Below are 18,006 nucleotides of genomic sequence, written 5' to 3'. Positions count from 1 at the left end.
AAGAACCTTATCGAAAAACATCGACCAATGAATTGCCAAGCGTCATAAATAAAAGTTTTTTAAGATGGCGCAAGTTGTCGAGAACGATACGACTGGACTGAAAGGTGGACCTTGAAAGTAACCGTACGTTAAACCCGGAAGATGTCAGGCGAAGGTTATTCCTTTTCGCGCGTTTTTACCGACCGTTATAATTTTTGCGAGGACAATTGCTCACGTCAACCGATAATCGGTACACCTGTTTACGCAAGTCCCATTCGAAAGATAAAATTTTTACCTTTATCCCGTGTTTTAAAACTGTCAGTTATTTAAAATATTTGATAATTGCTAAGGAAAAAGTACCAATTTTTATTGCTAGTTACCGATTAATTCAGTATACCTTATAATAATAAATGTTTAATAATAACATTAATTAATATTAATCAATTCTTTACGATTAATCTAGTTAAATAATTAATAATAATTACTATTAAAATCATAAAGAAATACTATGAGCCAATAGATTTGTGTTACAGGATATTGTAAAGATATTACCAAACACGTTATGAATATAAATAAGTACAAAATAAAACGAAATATTAAACGGAATACAAATTTCGTACGATAATAATTATTTTATTAAGCACTAGTTAACCATTTCGTATATATTTCAACTGATTTACTTTCTAAGATGTTAATTGTAAGATTTTTTGTATCTCGTTTATTTATGTAAATATATGTACCGATTTACGTCAATCATCGTAACTGAAGAATCATAAATTATTAATTATGAAATGAAAATGTATTTTGCATAAAAAATAAATCTCCTGAATTTTCTTTGTTTTAACAAAATTTTAATTGGTCATAATGAAATTTCGTGAAATTTTTTTGAATCACAAAATTTCCTTAACATTTCTCATCTGAAGTATTTAATTACAAAGAAGAAAACCTAGCAGATAAGATTTCGCCGATTCATATATCGGTCGTCAGCAATCAAACATACCAGCTGAACAGGATTCTTCCACTCACTTATTGACTATCAATTTCTCATCTAAAGCGTGATCGGGAATTAATTTTTCATCTGACTGTTTCCCCGAATATTCGAGAAAATGAGAAACAGCAGGATCTACCGATACAAACAGGAAGGATCTACCGAGTACGAACACGTATACGTATGTTAAAATATGCAGGTATGGAAATCAGGAAGAAAAACGTTCCTTTCACGTGATGGTAACGTGGACAACGCGTAATAAGCAGTTCAAGCGAGTTTGTGCGCATGCGCGAAAGAATGACGCGCAAAGCACGGAATCAGTAAACCAGGCTCGGCTGTCGTTTTTACCGTGAACTCGTGTGTGTTTTAACGTCCGAGAATGTTTCGAGAAATCCCGGGAAAGAAGAATGAAACAAACACTGGAATAATCCAGAAAACTGTTGTTTGTATTTTATATATGATCAGTTTTAGAATGTCCAGATGGTTCGTTTGAATGTAGGTTATGTTTCTGATTTGAATTGTCATATGACAATTGTATAAGAACCACTTATAAAAAATTACATCTGATTAAAGATAAACGAATTTAATTAACACTGAAGATGGTCTAAATGTTACTATTTAATAAAAGATATAATGATGTAAATCTGATAAAATTTTAATTGCGTTATTAAAATAAAATCAGCCCGAAACATTTAATTTTCCACGTGTTCCGCGACGGTTTAAACGAGCAATCTAAGAGAGTAGATAGAAATTTTACGACATAATGAACCAATATGATCAATAAGATTAATTGATACGAATGTAAGATTAACTCAGCTTATTTTTAAGACTAACTGATAAAACATATTTATATTTTTAATGTTACTATATTTTAAGTTTACGTTTATTAATAATAGAAATTAATTAAGTCAGTCGGAATATTATTATTCCAATATCAAATAAGTAAAAAATATTTGAAATATCTTAATATTTATTTTTCGAAGATCAGAGAAGTTACATTGAATACACTCATGTCTAATTTTCTATTCCTCGATAGAAAGAGAATTAAATAATTAAAAATTTAGTAAGAATATAACAATCTGACTAATATTGCACAATTTTATTTTAAAATATTCAAGGCGATTTCCAATTTTAATCAAAGAAAGTACTCCGAACGCTCAATTTAAAAAATCAAGTATCTTTTCATATCATTAAAGAACACGGTACAGAGCTATTAAGATGTGTAATTGAATACAGAGTATATAGTTCCGTATCGCGATAAATCTAGAATACTTTCATTGTATTTAACAAAATCTGAAAGATTTCAATCACGATGTTCCCGCTATCTAAATTTCATATCTATATACAAATTTCTAGCTTCTAGAAAATTGATCTTCCTCGATGCATCTGTGAGAAATACGTACACACACGCACACGCATGCACGAATCATTCTCTCATCATTTTTACACTCGGTAAGTTCTTTTCCTTCCTTTTCTTTTTTACATCGCCGCAATAACCAGATCAATGTATTAATCAACGATGTGAATTCCCCACGTTTCTTTTAAGACTGCGATATTCAAGGTGGCCAAGTTACGCAGGCAAAGTGATTTGTTTCTAGCATGGCTGCCCTTTGCACACCGCGCACGTGGAACTAACCTACGCAGTTCTGCGCGCCATTAAACGGGAAACTACGTTACTGCGCAGCCTGAAGGATGGAACGGTGCCCCTTTCTCTCTTACACGGCAATTTCGAGAATTTCCGGCTTGCGTTAAGTATTAATTAACCACGATGAAGCTAAACGACGCGCTGTGAAATTCTTCACGGTACATCGTCGTGTGAATACGACTCCTGTGAACTTCTGAACGGAACAATGCGCCATGTTAAGCTACAGGGTTAATGCCACAGGTTGAAGTGGTAACTCGAACGTAACTGAAATTAAATTTCTAAGGAATTCGTAACGGAATATATCGTTTTACGAATTTTCCAATTGGTGAATTTATGCGTGGAAAGAATTTCTTTTTCTCTTGCAAATATTCTTTATTTTCTTTCGTAATGCTCTTTGGACATGTTAATATATTGGCGCACGGCTGTGATGCTGTTCTTGTAGCGTTTCTTGTTAAATACCAGCAATTTATGTTGTAATTGGATGACGTAACTATCTGATAAGAATTAATTAACGTTAAGCAAGCTACGTTGCGAGTGTTTAATTAATCAGGATTCTGATTGAGTCATTTGGGATCTTACGTTATAATGAAGTACTAAATTTCTTCCTTTTTTCTTTTGATGAAGTACTCTGGAAATGGGATATTAGTGTATTATTAAAATCACGCTCACTAATTATGTTCTTTCATTTTACTAGTTCAAAATAATTTGTATTTAATTGTTTAGAAATTGTTGACAGTAGAATTTATTATAAAATGCAATAACTTTTAGACAGTAAAAAATATATAGTAATGTATTAATTATTGTGTCGATTTTCATTTTGATATAATTATTTTCACCATTTGAATAAATATAAAAAAGATTAATTAAAATTTTGCAAGGGAACCAAGATGCAATACTGCAGCAATTGTTTCTCTTTTTAAAATATTACGGTGACATAAACTGTCCTCAATTTGAAAATATAGCGCGTTAACTTGATTCTTTGAAATTGGTGAAGAAAATGTTCCAGGTCGAGAAGTTATGGTTACCCTTTAAGGAAATTTACGACGGCCAACCGACACTCAACAGTTTAACAAGAAATAGGTAACCGTAAAACAGCCAGGACTACCATCCAGAAGAAAAAGGCAGAGCATTGAAGAAAGGATACTCTAATATAATGTAGACTTCTAACAATTTTTAAAATATTAAATATTCTTATCAAAAGAATGAGGTCACTTCAGTAAATATAAGGATTATAAAAAATTAAAATATTATAAATTAGTATGATAAAATGTCAAAGAACGTGTTTCCTACCAACAAGATGTAAAAGTGCTATATTTCACTTGGGTATGTTTTATTATAGACAAAATTTGTAGAACTAAAAGCAATGGATTCTTCCTTACAACCAACAATTATAATATGGACTGAAGAATTTATAAAAAGTAATTTACTATCTGTATCTTGCTCGCCAGCCATTCCTCAATCACAGCGCAATTACACCCAAGTATTCATATTTCCAACGCGAGGCCTAAAAAGCAAAGAATTCAGTGACGACCCAAATAATTTAATTGTTGCTTTAAAGAGTGGTCGCCCCGCGAGCAAAAGAGATCCGGGTTCGAATCTCGGTCGAGGTTTCTCTCCCTGCACACTCGGTACACTCGGTACACTCGAATAATCCGTCAATAACTCTGGAGTTCTTTCGCAATTCCAACAGTCTGCATTTGAATCGGTACTTCAGAGAAGGAAATAAGTCCAAAAACCTTTTCATTGGTTAATTAAAAAACGTACCGTCAGATCTAAAAACTTCTTTGTTTTATAAAAACGACATTCTCATTTTTAAACGCTACAATCATATATCTGAACATATTACTCTCTTTTATTTACATTACCAAAAAGTAAAATAACGTTTTTAAAATTAAAATACATTCTTAAAAGGAACAATCACAGTTATACTAGATACGTAATAAAAATAAAGTAGTAAACTTGTTTTGTTAGTAATAAGCTAAAGATGGAAATATTTTAATTATTCAAAATGTTAGGTGTATTGAAAACCTGGGAATAACCTCAAATAGTTACCGATATTTGCTCATTCATAGAAATGCAAAGGTAAAAAACGTAACAATGATTCTAAGAAGGATATATGTAAATCCGGAATTCTGTTTCCTTCAAAAGAATTTTTCCTGTTTGGAAACTAATCTTGATCTTTTCCTTTTCTGAATGCGAGATATTATTTATAAACCTGAATTTTCCATTCTTACTCTTTATTTCTTTCCCCCAACTGCCAATTCGTATAAATAGCGAAAGACCTATTGTACTTCTACATATCCTAGAAACAAACCTTACCGACGGTTTTGCACGAAACTATGCAAGCCTTTGTGAACCGAGGCTCTAAATAAAACGTGACAGAACAATGGTATAGGTTCGAATCTGGTGTCTATTACCAGATGCCCGACAGCTCCCTCTGTTCGATTCGTCCTTCGCAGTTTCTCCGCAGAATGGCGTAATGGCCGCAGACGTTGCCGCCACGTGCTTGTATTATGCAAAAACGACGCGATTTCTACGAATAATCGCATGACTAATAATAATTCCGCAAATTGAGCTACACGATTCTGTCTTTCTGCTTCTATCGTTTCGAGAATAGTGATACGTGTGAGTATGTTAAGTGTACACGTGTTATTTGTTTAATTATATATATATTTTATTGTTCGACTTATTGGTCATGAAAAAGGACTTGGTTTACAATAATTTTTTTCCTATCTCATTGATACTATCGTTATTTTATTTATCAGTATCGAAAATGTGAAATTTACCGAGGTTAGAATTGTCAAGGTAGAATTATCGAGGTTATACTGTGTCGGAAATAGCTGCTGAATATCGAAGTGAATTGATTCTACTGTTCCTATTGTTCTTTCCACGAGTTCGAAATATTCTTGAAACTTGTTCTTTGACGGATATTGGTATTTTTATCTCTATCTTATATAAATTATCGTTTTGGTATATATTTCGTATAGACGGTATATATAGGTTATGTTAGTTAACACTAGACGTACCGAATTAGTCAAAATAGTGACTTATATTTGTTTGTCTTGTAAAGTCTCTGTAAATAAGAATATTAAAATGATTTGAAATATTCTATTGCCATTTTACCACAAAATAAAACGCACTTTCGAAACTAGAGCTACGAAAATAATAACGCGTGTAAGTTTGAAGTAGACGTAATATATACACATGTATCATTCGGTGCGAGTTTCAAGCACCATTTATTAGTCGTCTCGCTATGGGTCCCGGTAACAAATTGGCAAGGGTAAAAGTGGATCGATTGAATAAACGAGGCCACGAGTTTCGAAGACATATCGGTTTCCACGGGATACGAGATTCGTACTTAAAATGGAGGCTTATGATGTAAAAGGTGTGCTCCACATCATGTATTTATTGATACTTTGTGACTCACTAGAAACAAATTATTGACTCCTAAAATTTTAATAGCCCTGTTTTTTTTTCAGTGCTTAAATTCCTGTCTTTATCAGAAAATTTGGAAGAAAATAACTCAAAGGAAAATATGTGGAAAGAAAGCTGTCTCCAAAATTGGAATTAACTACAATGGACAATCATCTTACTTTTATCTTTTTAAAGGTATTATGCATTTTCATCACATAAAAGTAATTTATTTAAGCTATTGCTCTAGTTAAGTATCTCCAAAGGGGACTATAGAAGCTCTACATCCTGTTTTTTCTTTTCTCAGCTGATTCCTGATTATCCTATCTATACACCATAGGCCTCCAAGTACATAAGGCTGTTCTATCAAATCTTCTATCTTTTATTCTTCGTGCAATCATCTTTATTACCAAACATGGTGGAGAAAAATGGAAATCAACTTACCCATGACGAGAAAGACTCTCAGTAGCTGGTTGTACAGATGTGGTCACAGACATGTTGTTGTTTTGATGAGTTACAACTGCAACAGAGAAGAAAGGTCTCATTAATTACTATGGATAGAGAATCGAGGACGCAAGAAAGAGGAATCCCCGGAGAGAGAATTCAGATAAGGAAGGTTATATTTGCTGGAAATCCCCTAGTAGCCAAGGAAAGGTCTCCAAGTCGGCGAACGAACGCAACGTATGTGGCACACGCGAACTACGAAGGACATCCGCGATAAGTTTCACCGTGGATCTCTCACCTTGGCACCGAACGAGCACTTTTACTTTCCCCGCGAGAAAAGAAAGCCGAACGATCGCTGCACACGCTCTGAATCCTTTATTTTGACCAATCCTAGTTTCCACGGCGTAACAGATTGTGCAATGTTCTACGGACACGCTTTCTTTCTATGAGGACAATTTATTTATGAATGGAACATGGGTGACACGTAAACGACATAGAATAAGCCAGACATTTGCAAAAGCGGAGTACCCATTGTGCTTGGCAATTCTATATTTTATTTGTATCATTTGTTAAAAGCGCCATATTGTAAAAGATTGCTTAAGAGTGAATGAATTAGATAAGAATTAAAAATCGCTTTGAACAGGTCTTTAATTTTGAATAAATAATAACGTGGAGTGATGTAGGAATAATTAAATCATGAAAATGAATAATCGCCTTGCTTAATTCATACATCAATAATAGCTTTCGTTAACAAGTGACTATGCGAATATGAAAATAATAATAGTAGAAGAAAAGAGAAATGTATAAGACGTAATAATATAGAATGAACAAATAAAATACTGTAAAAATAATTCGATATATTCTTTTATGTACACATAAGTGTGGAATATTTTAAACTCATAAAATCGATCATTAATGCTGTACTCCTTTATTTTGCTGCATCAGACTGTTCCATGTTGAAAATCGTTTAACATGGTAAAAAAAAAAATCAATATAGGAGGTACGTCATAACGGTAATAATTATAAAACGAGATTCCAGTGTCGACACAAGGTCGTGGGGGAATGTCAAGGATTTTATCATTGACACATTGGCAGTAGCGAATTTCATTATCAAACAGCTACGCATAAACCTTGATGTATTCTTAGAGAAATAAATAAAGGTAAAAAAATTGGTACACTTGTCATGATCGATGTCATTGAAACAAAAACGAAGCACTTTTACTTAATCTCTTCACACCGACGGATAACGTATCTTGTAACGTCATGGATCGTATAACGTCTCGCCAAAGATATCTCGCGCGTCTATTTTTCAATTTCAACAAGTGTTGACATTTCATGTACGATAAAAACCTGAAGAATAATTCCTTCTCTAATAATATAACACATTCCAGAATGTAATTTAGCATTTTCATCTTCGTATCCGCAATTTAGAGGTCTCGCAAACTGCTTGTTAGATCAGCGGTTACCGCGTTTCAAATTTCGCGCCTAAAACATAACCTCTACATCACACGAGTATAACGAAATTTTAAAGGCGAAAGTATAGAAATAACGGATGCAACTGACGAATCTATGTTACTCTTTATCTTTTGGATCCTCGATTTCCGAATTTTGAGTTTTAATATCTTCTTTAATAAATTTTCTCCAAATTAAAATACAACGTTTTAGGAAGTATAAACAGGGATTTGTAAGTTTTATAAGTTACGAAATGGAATAAATATCGCGTTTATTTTACCAAAGAATATCCTTTTATGATTATGTTTTCCTTTTGTTATCTTACCGAGAATTCTGTTGTTTGTACAACAAACTCGAAGATGTTTAGTGCGTATTCACAAGTGAGTCACTTCTAGTTACGCGCAATTGTCAGATGACCCACCACCGGTGGTTCACTCTTGATTGAACGTGTAATTCAATTAGGAGTTACACCTTGGAAATTCTGCGATTTCTATCACGTGATAAGATGAATGATATTCTTCAAACACTTAAATTACCGAGTTACTCTCAGAAACCATAGAAAATAAAATATTAAAATTATATTATACAATATTTATTCAAAAAAATTAGACTATTTAAATCAGTAAACTTCATTCGGAAATTCTTGCAAAAAATCTATACAATTTTTTGCTCGATAATTTTCTCATTTATGAATCGATTGTTTACTCTATCCTATACAGTACAATGCTACGGTCACGTTGTAAGAGATAAATTAAAAATTATCTTATTATTCAACTCGGTATTTTTGAAGTTAGATCTCATTCGTAAACCATTTGAAAAATGTGTGAATTTTCGTGTATGACAATTTACATAAATATGTGAAGCGTGTGATTTGCACGTGATAGCCTAGTGATAACCTAGTGATATTCAGATTTCACTATGAAAAAACTCCAAATACGTCACTAAAATGATATTCAAAAGAGTACGTTCAATCACACTATTGACACGACATGCATAAATTAAAGCGTTGCACTAATTTCTGAAAAAACAACTCGGTGTAAACGATCGTCGTATTAAATGTAATTAATTTCATGATATCGTAATATCGATTACGAACTTCCGCGATAAAATTTGTGTTTCTCCGTAACGGGAAATTAACGTAGGAACCATGAACGTTATCGTGCGATTCCCAACTCGTTCGATAGGCCCCGTAGCAACGTGTTTTATTTCATAATACGTATCCAATCAGCTCAATAACGAAGAACGCTGCGTTCGAAAGAGCTGATAAATATTTTTCTTTGACGTCATCGGTGTTTGCAATAGTAAGCTTTCTTATTGAATTCGCGGGATGAATACGAGCACTGAGTCACTCGAATTGTTTGCACATTCTTAACTTTCGATTGCACACACGGTCGATGCTACCTTTAAAAGAGCGCCACAATGGCTTTGTTGTATTGTTAGTATATTTTTTTTATCGTTTTATTTTTATTTAACAAAATTTTTTTTTTTAGGTTAGGTTTTTCTTGGTTACTTGATTTTTGAGAATGGTACGATGGAGATTCATAAATAGAAACATGTACAGTAGAGTTAGAATATTTATTACATTAAATTTCTTATTGTTTGAACATCATGTTATATTAATTATAATATACTATAGTTAATATGTTGAATATATTGGGTGAGATATTATATAATATTGTTTTAGTAATATATTATGAGAGTGCTACGAAATTGTGCTGATATTGCTTTATTTTTATTGAAGTATTATATTTTCATTCTTTTCTATCAATTTTATTATTTTTTCTTTTTTCTTCAATTTTTGAGGATGATGTGATAAAAGTTTGTATAATATTATTATGGAGATATATAGTAGAGTTATTATTATTAGAAAATTTATTATACAAATATTTTATCATTAACGTGATTTATTTGTTCAGGAACTTTATTATCCTATCACTATATTTCTTCTGTTATTTTAATATAAAATTAAGTACTGTATGTTTTTAGAACCTGCTAAGACGTTTATATCTTGTCTGTAATGGGTATCGAAGATGGTACTAACAGTCCAGGCAAATGGGAGATACTATAGGAGTTAGAAAAGAGTAAAAGTGTCGTAAAAGTCGTAAATGTATATAACGATAGAGATACTCTCACCTTGAAGCTTTTATGGCGTTAGAAAAGGATGATTTATGATGTAGGCACGAGTAGAATTTATTGTTCAAACGAGGCTCAATTTATTAAAGGATTCGTGAGATTAATGTTATTAATAAGGAAACGAAAGTAGAAATTGATATGAATAAAAATACAAAAAAACTATTATTTTCAATTACTTTCATTTTCGATTATAATCGTCACATCCACGCATTATATCACTGCCACTCTCAGCACTTTTACCCCTTGGTGAAATTTAACGCGTAAATAACCTCCAAAGGAACCCGGTCGATAAAACAGAGCAAACCGAAACTAGGAAGCTTGCGGAACGGCGAAATTTATTCGAAACTTACACAATTCCTGATCAAAAGTTAAACGAAAACTCCGCTAATAGTCTTCGAAGGAAAACGAGCGCAGAACAAAGCGTTTATTTATTCACGAGATTACCACGTGATTGGCACGATACACGTAAAACGTAATTGCAGGCAGGACGAGATGTTTACGCAACGGAATGCAATTTCGCGTTTGATGAAAAAAGAAAATTCAGGGGGGAGAAAAAAGAAGGGTTCAGGTGTATTTGCATTTACACAACTAAACGTAGCCAGACGCAATTGCATCGACTTGAAAATAAATGCCGTTCCCGTTACTGCAAGCGACCTAATTTCTTCGAATATCATTCCAGTGTGTATACCGCGAGACCAATGAACCCGAAGGCAATTCGTTATTTAGCGCCGCCCAGTGACGTTTACCAAACGTCGATAATGACGTTCTCGCGAATTTTACCGCGCAGTTACCACGAATACCTTGGACCAATATGTAAATATGTATTTCTTAATAAAATGCTGATATAAAACTCTTTTTAATTTTTCTAAAATTTCATTATGAATTTTTGTAACAAGTTTTTAGCCCTCTGCCTTTAAAATTAATTTCCATTATTAAGACCATTTTGCATTCATGTAATTCATCAGCAGGTGATCATTGCAACTTACCGTTTTCATTATGATTAACTTGCGCATAAAATGAGTATCTAAGAAAATTAGATTAAATCACAGTATATATGCAAATTTATTAAACCTTGTAGAGTTTTTGCAAATAATTGGAAGAATTTTTACAATTGAGGTTAGGTTCGTATGAAGTTTATATAATGCCAGAAGAGAAGTGAAAGTATAAAATGATGCTCCTTTAAACGTAACTGTACATTAACGGAACCAATTAAGCTACATATATTGATTGAACAGATAAATTGAGATTAGCTGAGCATTGCAGTAAATTCACGCTATTTAAATTTTATTTGAAAATGATCAAAGCTGGAAGATTAGGGTATTTTATTTACCATTTTGCGATATTCATTATGACAAGTATCACGTATAATAAGCTCCTAATTGACGTCATTCGACTAATGCGAACAAGCCTTAAGTTATCCAATTCGATATTGACTATACTATATTCGTTAGCTTCAAAATGATATTATAATTAATTCGATAATATTTAAAATTTAATAAATATAACAGAATATTATATAAAAATATAAAATTATTTTAATATTTAATTGAAAATTAATGCAAAATATTGTCATATCGCGAGACATTTTGTATTTTCATATTTGAATAAAAACAATATTTTAATACAACCATAGTTCTACCTACGATATTATTATTATATAGCAATGGGTATCGCAATAAATACGACCGTATTCTAACCTCAAAAAAAAAGAAAAAAAGAAAAATGTTCACATTGCACAATATTTTCAAAAGACCATAATTTTTTATGTAACACTGCAGCAAGCAATAAACGGTACATGAGGCAATATACAGGGCAATTAAAAATAAAATGACTACGCGTTTACGAGAAAAAAGCAATTACAGATGCATTGAATGATTGCGAATCGAAGTGAAAGGGTAAAATGCAGGCTGACGAAAAGAGAGCGAGGAGATCGCTAATAAGGGATATTCTCACGTGTCTCTGCGCCATCGTTTCTAAAAGCATTAGTAATACACTCGTAAAAATAGGCAACACTAAAAATACACGAATTATTTTTAACTTAGGTTTCGAAGAAGAAAACGAACATCGTTCTATAGTTGTACACGCGCCGCATTTTCATCTATATACGAGGCACATCTGAATCGATTCACTCACTGACCTCTCTATATGCGCCATGTTTCATGGCAGTAGTAATATTACCGTTCCCTACATTCTCGATATGGAATAAAAATTGTATCTTTGATTCCTGGCATTAGGGATTCACCTTAATTTCTTAACCCTCTTAAGGTTATTATATTGATACATATATAGGGTGTTCAATTATTTATATTCATACGTATACAGGGTGTCCAATTTTTTATATTGATGTATTTGTCAATAAAAATTGGATATTCGCCTTAATTTCTTAACCCTCTTAAGGCTATTATATTGATACATATATAGGGTGTTCAATTATTTATATTCATCCGTATACAGGGTGTCCAATTTTTTATATTGATGTGTTTGTTAATAAAAATTGGATATTCTATGTACGCAATACGTTTAATCTTCTATTTGAAGGAGAAATAAATATATTATGGTCAGATATTACGCGCATATTTTTCTCATGCATTTCAAAATATTTTCTTTTTACATTTTACGTCAACGGAGGTACGTTCGATCTTTTGAAACCATTGAATCAGACAATATTTATTCATTGGACGATTAATACCCCCCCCCCCCCTTTGGTCCTCTGTACATGACAGGTCATAAACCTGACCGCAATATCGAGGCATCGAAGGCAGTTTTAGCGAAGGCAGCAGCATTAAGGCCTATTGAAGTCATCCGTGCAGCCACAAATGGCTGACCAGAACTTTAAAGACGCGTGGACAAAAGAAACATGGCCGACATTGAACATAATATATCGATAGCTCAGTTTTCGAATTAAAAATTTTTCTTACTTTACATTTTCGAATTTAATTTAAAATTTAAAAATCTGTTCATTTGAAGGGTATTATATTTTCACTCTTAAAATATGCATGTCGAATGAAGAATATTAAAACAGCAACCTTCGTTTTAATTTCTAATAACAAAGCATTTAAATTTTTAATTAAACTCCTGCATCGAATTTATTTATATATTTACATTACGAATAAAGTATACTAGAAAAGTAATCTTAGAGACATAACCTTGCCTATGCGAAGTTAACCCTTTGAACTCGAGAGGTGACTCTCAGTCACCATTTAATCAAATTCTAAAGATCGACGTTAATTAATATATCAAATATAAAATTACCTAACGATGTGTGGAATGTCGAAGAAAAATAATTCTACGTCTTAATTTGCATATGATTTCTCATTTACCATTTTCAAAATTTCGTCGACTCTATGACCAGAAAGTCTTCGAATTACTATTTTTCTGCAACGAAAAAGTCGTTGAGTGAAAAGGGTTAATTTCTAGAGAGAGTTGTACCTAATGTATAACTATACTTAGCACATGATAGCAAAACGATTAGATATAAAAATATTAAAGAAAAGTATTTTATTATTATTTTATTTAGACCAAAGTCTCCATTCAGCTTATCTGAAGCCCTTGTATGATATAACACACGGTAGAAGCGTGTTTCGGATTTAATTTAGTCCAGGTACCTAATCGATTTTCGATGCAGGTTTCATACAGAAAACTTAATCATGGCTGAAATTTTCAATGAAACGTGAACCGTGACGTAGCTGATCCTCAAGGTGGCGCAGCAAAGAGTTAGAAAATTACACGATGGAGCAATGACGTAGTGACTGATCTATCTATACCTGCATCATCATAACATACTACGTAGAATTTCTTTCAGTAAAGACGTAGAATGGTTATATTACGTTGGAAAGTCTGAACTTCTTTGTACAAAGTTCAGAGTAATACAATTAGTAATAAGTATATTGGCAGCTATGAAATTCGAGCATCGATCGAGCAAACTTGACGACTTAATGTAATATACCATACTAATTACATAATCATATGGTTTAACGTATGATCCCAGAGATATTAACTCTTTGCACTCCTTTGTCGAGTGTGATTTAACATCAGTTTTTGATGATTTCACAGGAATTTAATAATTTTAACATTATTAAGAACTTTTGTAATAAATTTTTTAGAATTATTTATTTTATCTTTTTTTATTGAAAATATTTCAATGGTTTTAGAAATTTTTATATCATTTATTCAAGCTTATGTATTTTCTATATTAATCATTTTATATTATTCAGAATATTAATAAAATAAAATAATGAAAAATAAAATTTATTAAATATAATTATATTATTAATATTATGAATACGAGATATTATTCGTGAAAGAATTTATCAAAGTATACATACTAATTATAAATTTTTGAAAATTTAGAATAAACAATGTAGTGTTACACTAGACACTTTGTGATTCTTTACTTACTGAGCAAGAAGATAGAAAATAAGTAACTACTTGAATTATTTAAATTCAAAATATAAATTACAAAAATGTTTGAGAGCTATATTTAATATAATCAGTAAACAACATTTTTTAAAATGAGTACCTGTCAAGGAACTGTCTTGTGAAGTAAATTTCAAAATAGTAATAATTAAAATACTTAAAATAGTAGGCAGTTATTGACAACAAAATTGAAAAATAATTTGGAGTCCACAGGGTTAATACCTTTGATTTATAAATCAAAAATCCCTTCACGTTTATTCGTCATTTATCATCAACTGATATGTATTCAAAAATATTGCTTATATACATTAAAAATATATTTCAAATTTTTCTCAAACTACGATTATTAATAAAAATATTTTAATTTATTTTATTTAGTGCGTTTCACTAATTACCAAATTTTCCTCCATGTTATTTCAAATTACAAGAAGGTGAAAAACAGACCTGTATCAGTATGAACATCAGTAATATATTTTTTAATGTTAAAATTAATATTAGTAGATAGTAATATATAATAAATTAAATGTGAATATATATACTAGTAGAAATTCTATTAGCTAAATAGTTAACTTCATAATATTCCTACTAGACACAAATAAGCAACACCTGTGTGATCCACTGTACCAACAAATTTCCAATGCACTAAAACCCCAATTTCTCCATTATTTTGACACGTTTTGCAAATAAAAACCACACGCCTCCATCACAGTTCAGAACTGTTCAAAATCCAAACAAGCAGTGACGCATAAACAAGCTCCGCATCCAACAACCGGAGCAACCTTTCAATTAGCAACAATGTGCCACCCATAAGTACCTAAGGTCATCAGACGTTCGTAAACTCAACTTGGAAGCTTGGCAATGCGCATATATATTAAACGTGTTCCAAAGCGCAGTTTCCATGAATTCCCAACGATTCGACAAGCCTGGTGGAGTGACGTTAGTCGATGCCAGAACGTCGTAGCGAGTGAAAATCTGGCCACTTCGACGCCTTTTACTCTCTTCACGTGACGAGCCTCCAAGATTAGCTCGAGATGTGCTTTCGCCTGTTTCGGGCCGTTAGTTTAAGGGAAACGGGTTCGCGAACTGCTGGCAAGCGTCCCGCGAGACGGTTAGCAGCCGAGTCACCTCTCCACGTGATCCCGTATTTTTATGCTATCGGTGTACCAGAATAGAAGAGCCTTAAGAAAGGGGTATGCGAGACTCAATGCGGCTACCGAAGTGGCCTGAGGTCGCTGGGTGTGTGCGACATAGACGGGACGCCTCGTGCCGAGCGCGACTATCCCGACCCCTAGCGGCAAACCAACGGAACTAACGCGTTTAACCCTTCGAGTCCCGAGCAGCGCGATCGCGCTGTTCGGATTTCACGTCGAGAAAACCCAGCACATTTCGAGCGTTCTCGAAGCTATCGCGCTGCTTGGGCCTTATCGTCCCAACTTAGAGGCAGCGCGATCGCACTGCTTGGGATTCCTCGACAGTGTTTTTTCAAAACTATGCGACTCAAACGGTTAAAACTGCAACTGTGTACCAATGTTCCAAATGACTGGATTCCGATGTTTCACCTTCGCAATTATCGAAATCGTTCGGATACTGAATTCTGAACTGCACTTCTTTTTAATTAACGAATTTTGTATCGTAAAATTCATAACTGGTATTATAATTGGACGTTACAACTGGGGCATGGGTTGGTATTGATCGAGTCTCGTTAGAGTTTACTAAGGGGGGAAACGAAATTCGTATTGATTTTTATTCGGAATATATAGCTGTATATTATACCAATTTATCTTCGTCATTCCACTTCAGTTATCACTGGGATATATACCTCGTGTATGGTATATTTAGCTACAAGTTAAAGGTTGATCTTAGACAAGGTACTTCATACTTAGATACCTTTGACCTTTCTCGTACAGAACTGTCTTTTTATCTTCTCTTTTTCTCATATCTCTCGTGTATTGTTGTATTATTTTAAACTTGGTATCGATTACCGATCTTTGTGATTCTGACTCGCATAGTTAATGGCCATTCGAGTGTTCTGAGGGTAGATGTAAGGTAGTAGGCAGTTATATAAGTGAGGCTGGCTGTAGGCCTGTTCGAGTAATTATTTGGGAACTAGGGAAGTCTAGTTTTAAAAATGAGACGCAGATGTCTTAGGGGTTGACAGTTTTAGACCTGAGGGTGGATATTTTTCTAGGATTTCGAAAATTGGAATTGGAGTGTATTTTAAAGATCGTTATAGAAGATTGTAATACACGTATAGTTCGTACGATTAGGGTAGTATACATATGAGAAATTTTAATTTATAATGTCGAATAAAAAAGCTACGATTTAAAATGGAAAATGAACTTGTTTTCCATTTTTGTACCTTATTTCTATTCATGAAACACTGGTCGAGTTTGATCGTTTTAATGGAAACTGCCTGACATATACAGGAATAATCGATATTTTAAATATTCATACCCTTGAGGAACTCGTAATAAATTAGACTAACCAGATTTGTTCGAGGATCCAGACCAATTAAATTTCTGATGGAAAATCGATATCATGTTAATTTACTCGTTACCATATTTGCTGTCTTTTTACTTTTTAATTCAACGACTAATTTAAAAAAGGATTAAAGAAGAGAAGCAATTTTAGGATTATCTTTAATAATTAGAATAAATTATATTAAATACAGTCATCAAAAAATTCAATTAATTAATTTAAATTAAAGGTATTAAGAGAATTATTAATTTTATTTATTATAATTATTATATTAAAATTTAATTTATATGTAAATTCAAATTTGTTATTTTTATTTAAAATTAACTGATTAGATTGAAGATTTTGTTTATTAAATTTAATTTAAGTATAACTTATTTTGGTTATATTTTTATATGTTTTGTTTTGGATTTTTTTAATATATTGTCTAGTTTGGATATTTTATATTGGAACTTTGAAACCAATTTTTCAGCTCTTTCTTGGGTTGGTTGAAATTTAATAGTACACTTTTGTGTATGCTAGACGACATATTGGATCTGATAAATGCTTATTTAACGTGCTTTATAAACACAGCAATACAATATGGAATTTGATTGACATTTGAAAGTAAGTGATATTTATACGTAACCTTTGTGCAGGAGACAGCACGTATTTATATTAAGCAATACGAATTCGCATTCATCTCCAATTCCAATGTATTTTAAGTCCACGCAATGCGTGCTCGCGTTTAAAAGTAGAACATTTGTCTGTAGTATATACCGCTGGTGTCTACTACGATCTACTTCGTAAATTATCAGTCTTGGTAAAAAAACAGAGTCAATTATAAAATTCTAATTTCTTCAAATAATTAAAATCTAGGAACTATCTAGTTTCTGGTCAGAATAATTTTTGACACTAGAAATTAAATAATCCCTATAATAAAAATTATCCTATTAGATCATAACTTAAAAAAAATTTTCTATAGAAATAATCTTTAATAATTAATATAAATTAATAATAATTTTTAAAAATAATTTAATAATTTTTAACAATAATTAGTATAAGTATTTCATTTTGCGAAAGA

At 32.2% G+C, this 18,006-nt stretch overlaps 1 protein-coding gene across 1 annotated transcript in view; it reads right to left on the bottom strand.

Moving 5' to 3' along the window:
• The window catches only part of Pino (protein pinocchio), a 133,225-nt gene that overhangs the window by 4,222 nt on the left and 110,997 nt on the right, over positions 1-18,006 (bottom strand). Inside the window, exon 3 of the mRNA XM_017897605.1 lies at positions 6,468-6,543. Coding sequence (XP_017753094.1) covers positions 6,468-6,543 — 76 coding nt within the window. The remainder of the gene's footprint in view (positions 1-6,467; positions 6,544-18,006) is intronic.

The sequence above is a fragment of the Eufriesea mexicana genome, unplaced genomic scaffold (assembly GCF_001483705.2).
Source record: "Eufriesea mexicana isolate 0111107269 unplaced genomic scaffold, ASM148370v2 scaffold577, whole genome shotgun sequence".
NCBI lineage: Eukaryota > Metazoa > Arthropoda > Insecta > Hymenoptera > Apidae > Eufriesea > Eufriesea mexicana.
Note: the sequence above shows the minus strand (reverse complement) of the source record. Positions and strands in the feature narration are given on the sequence as shown.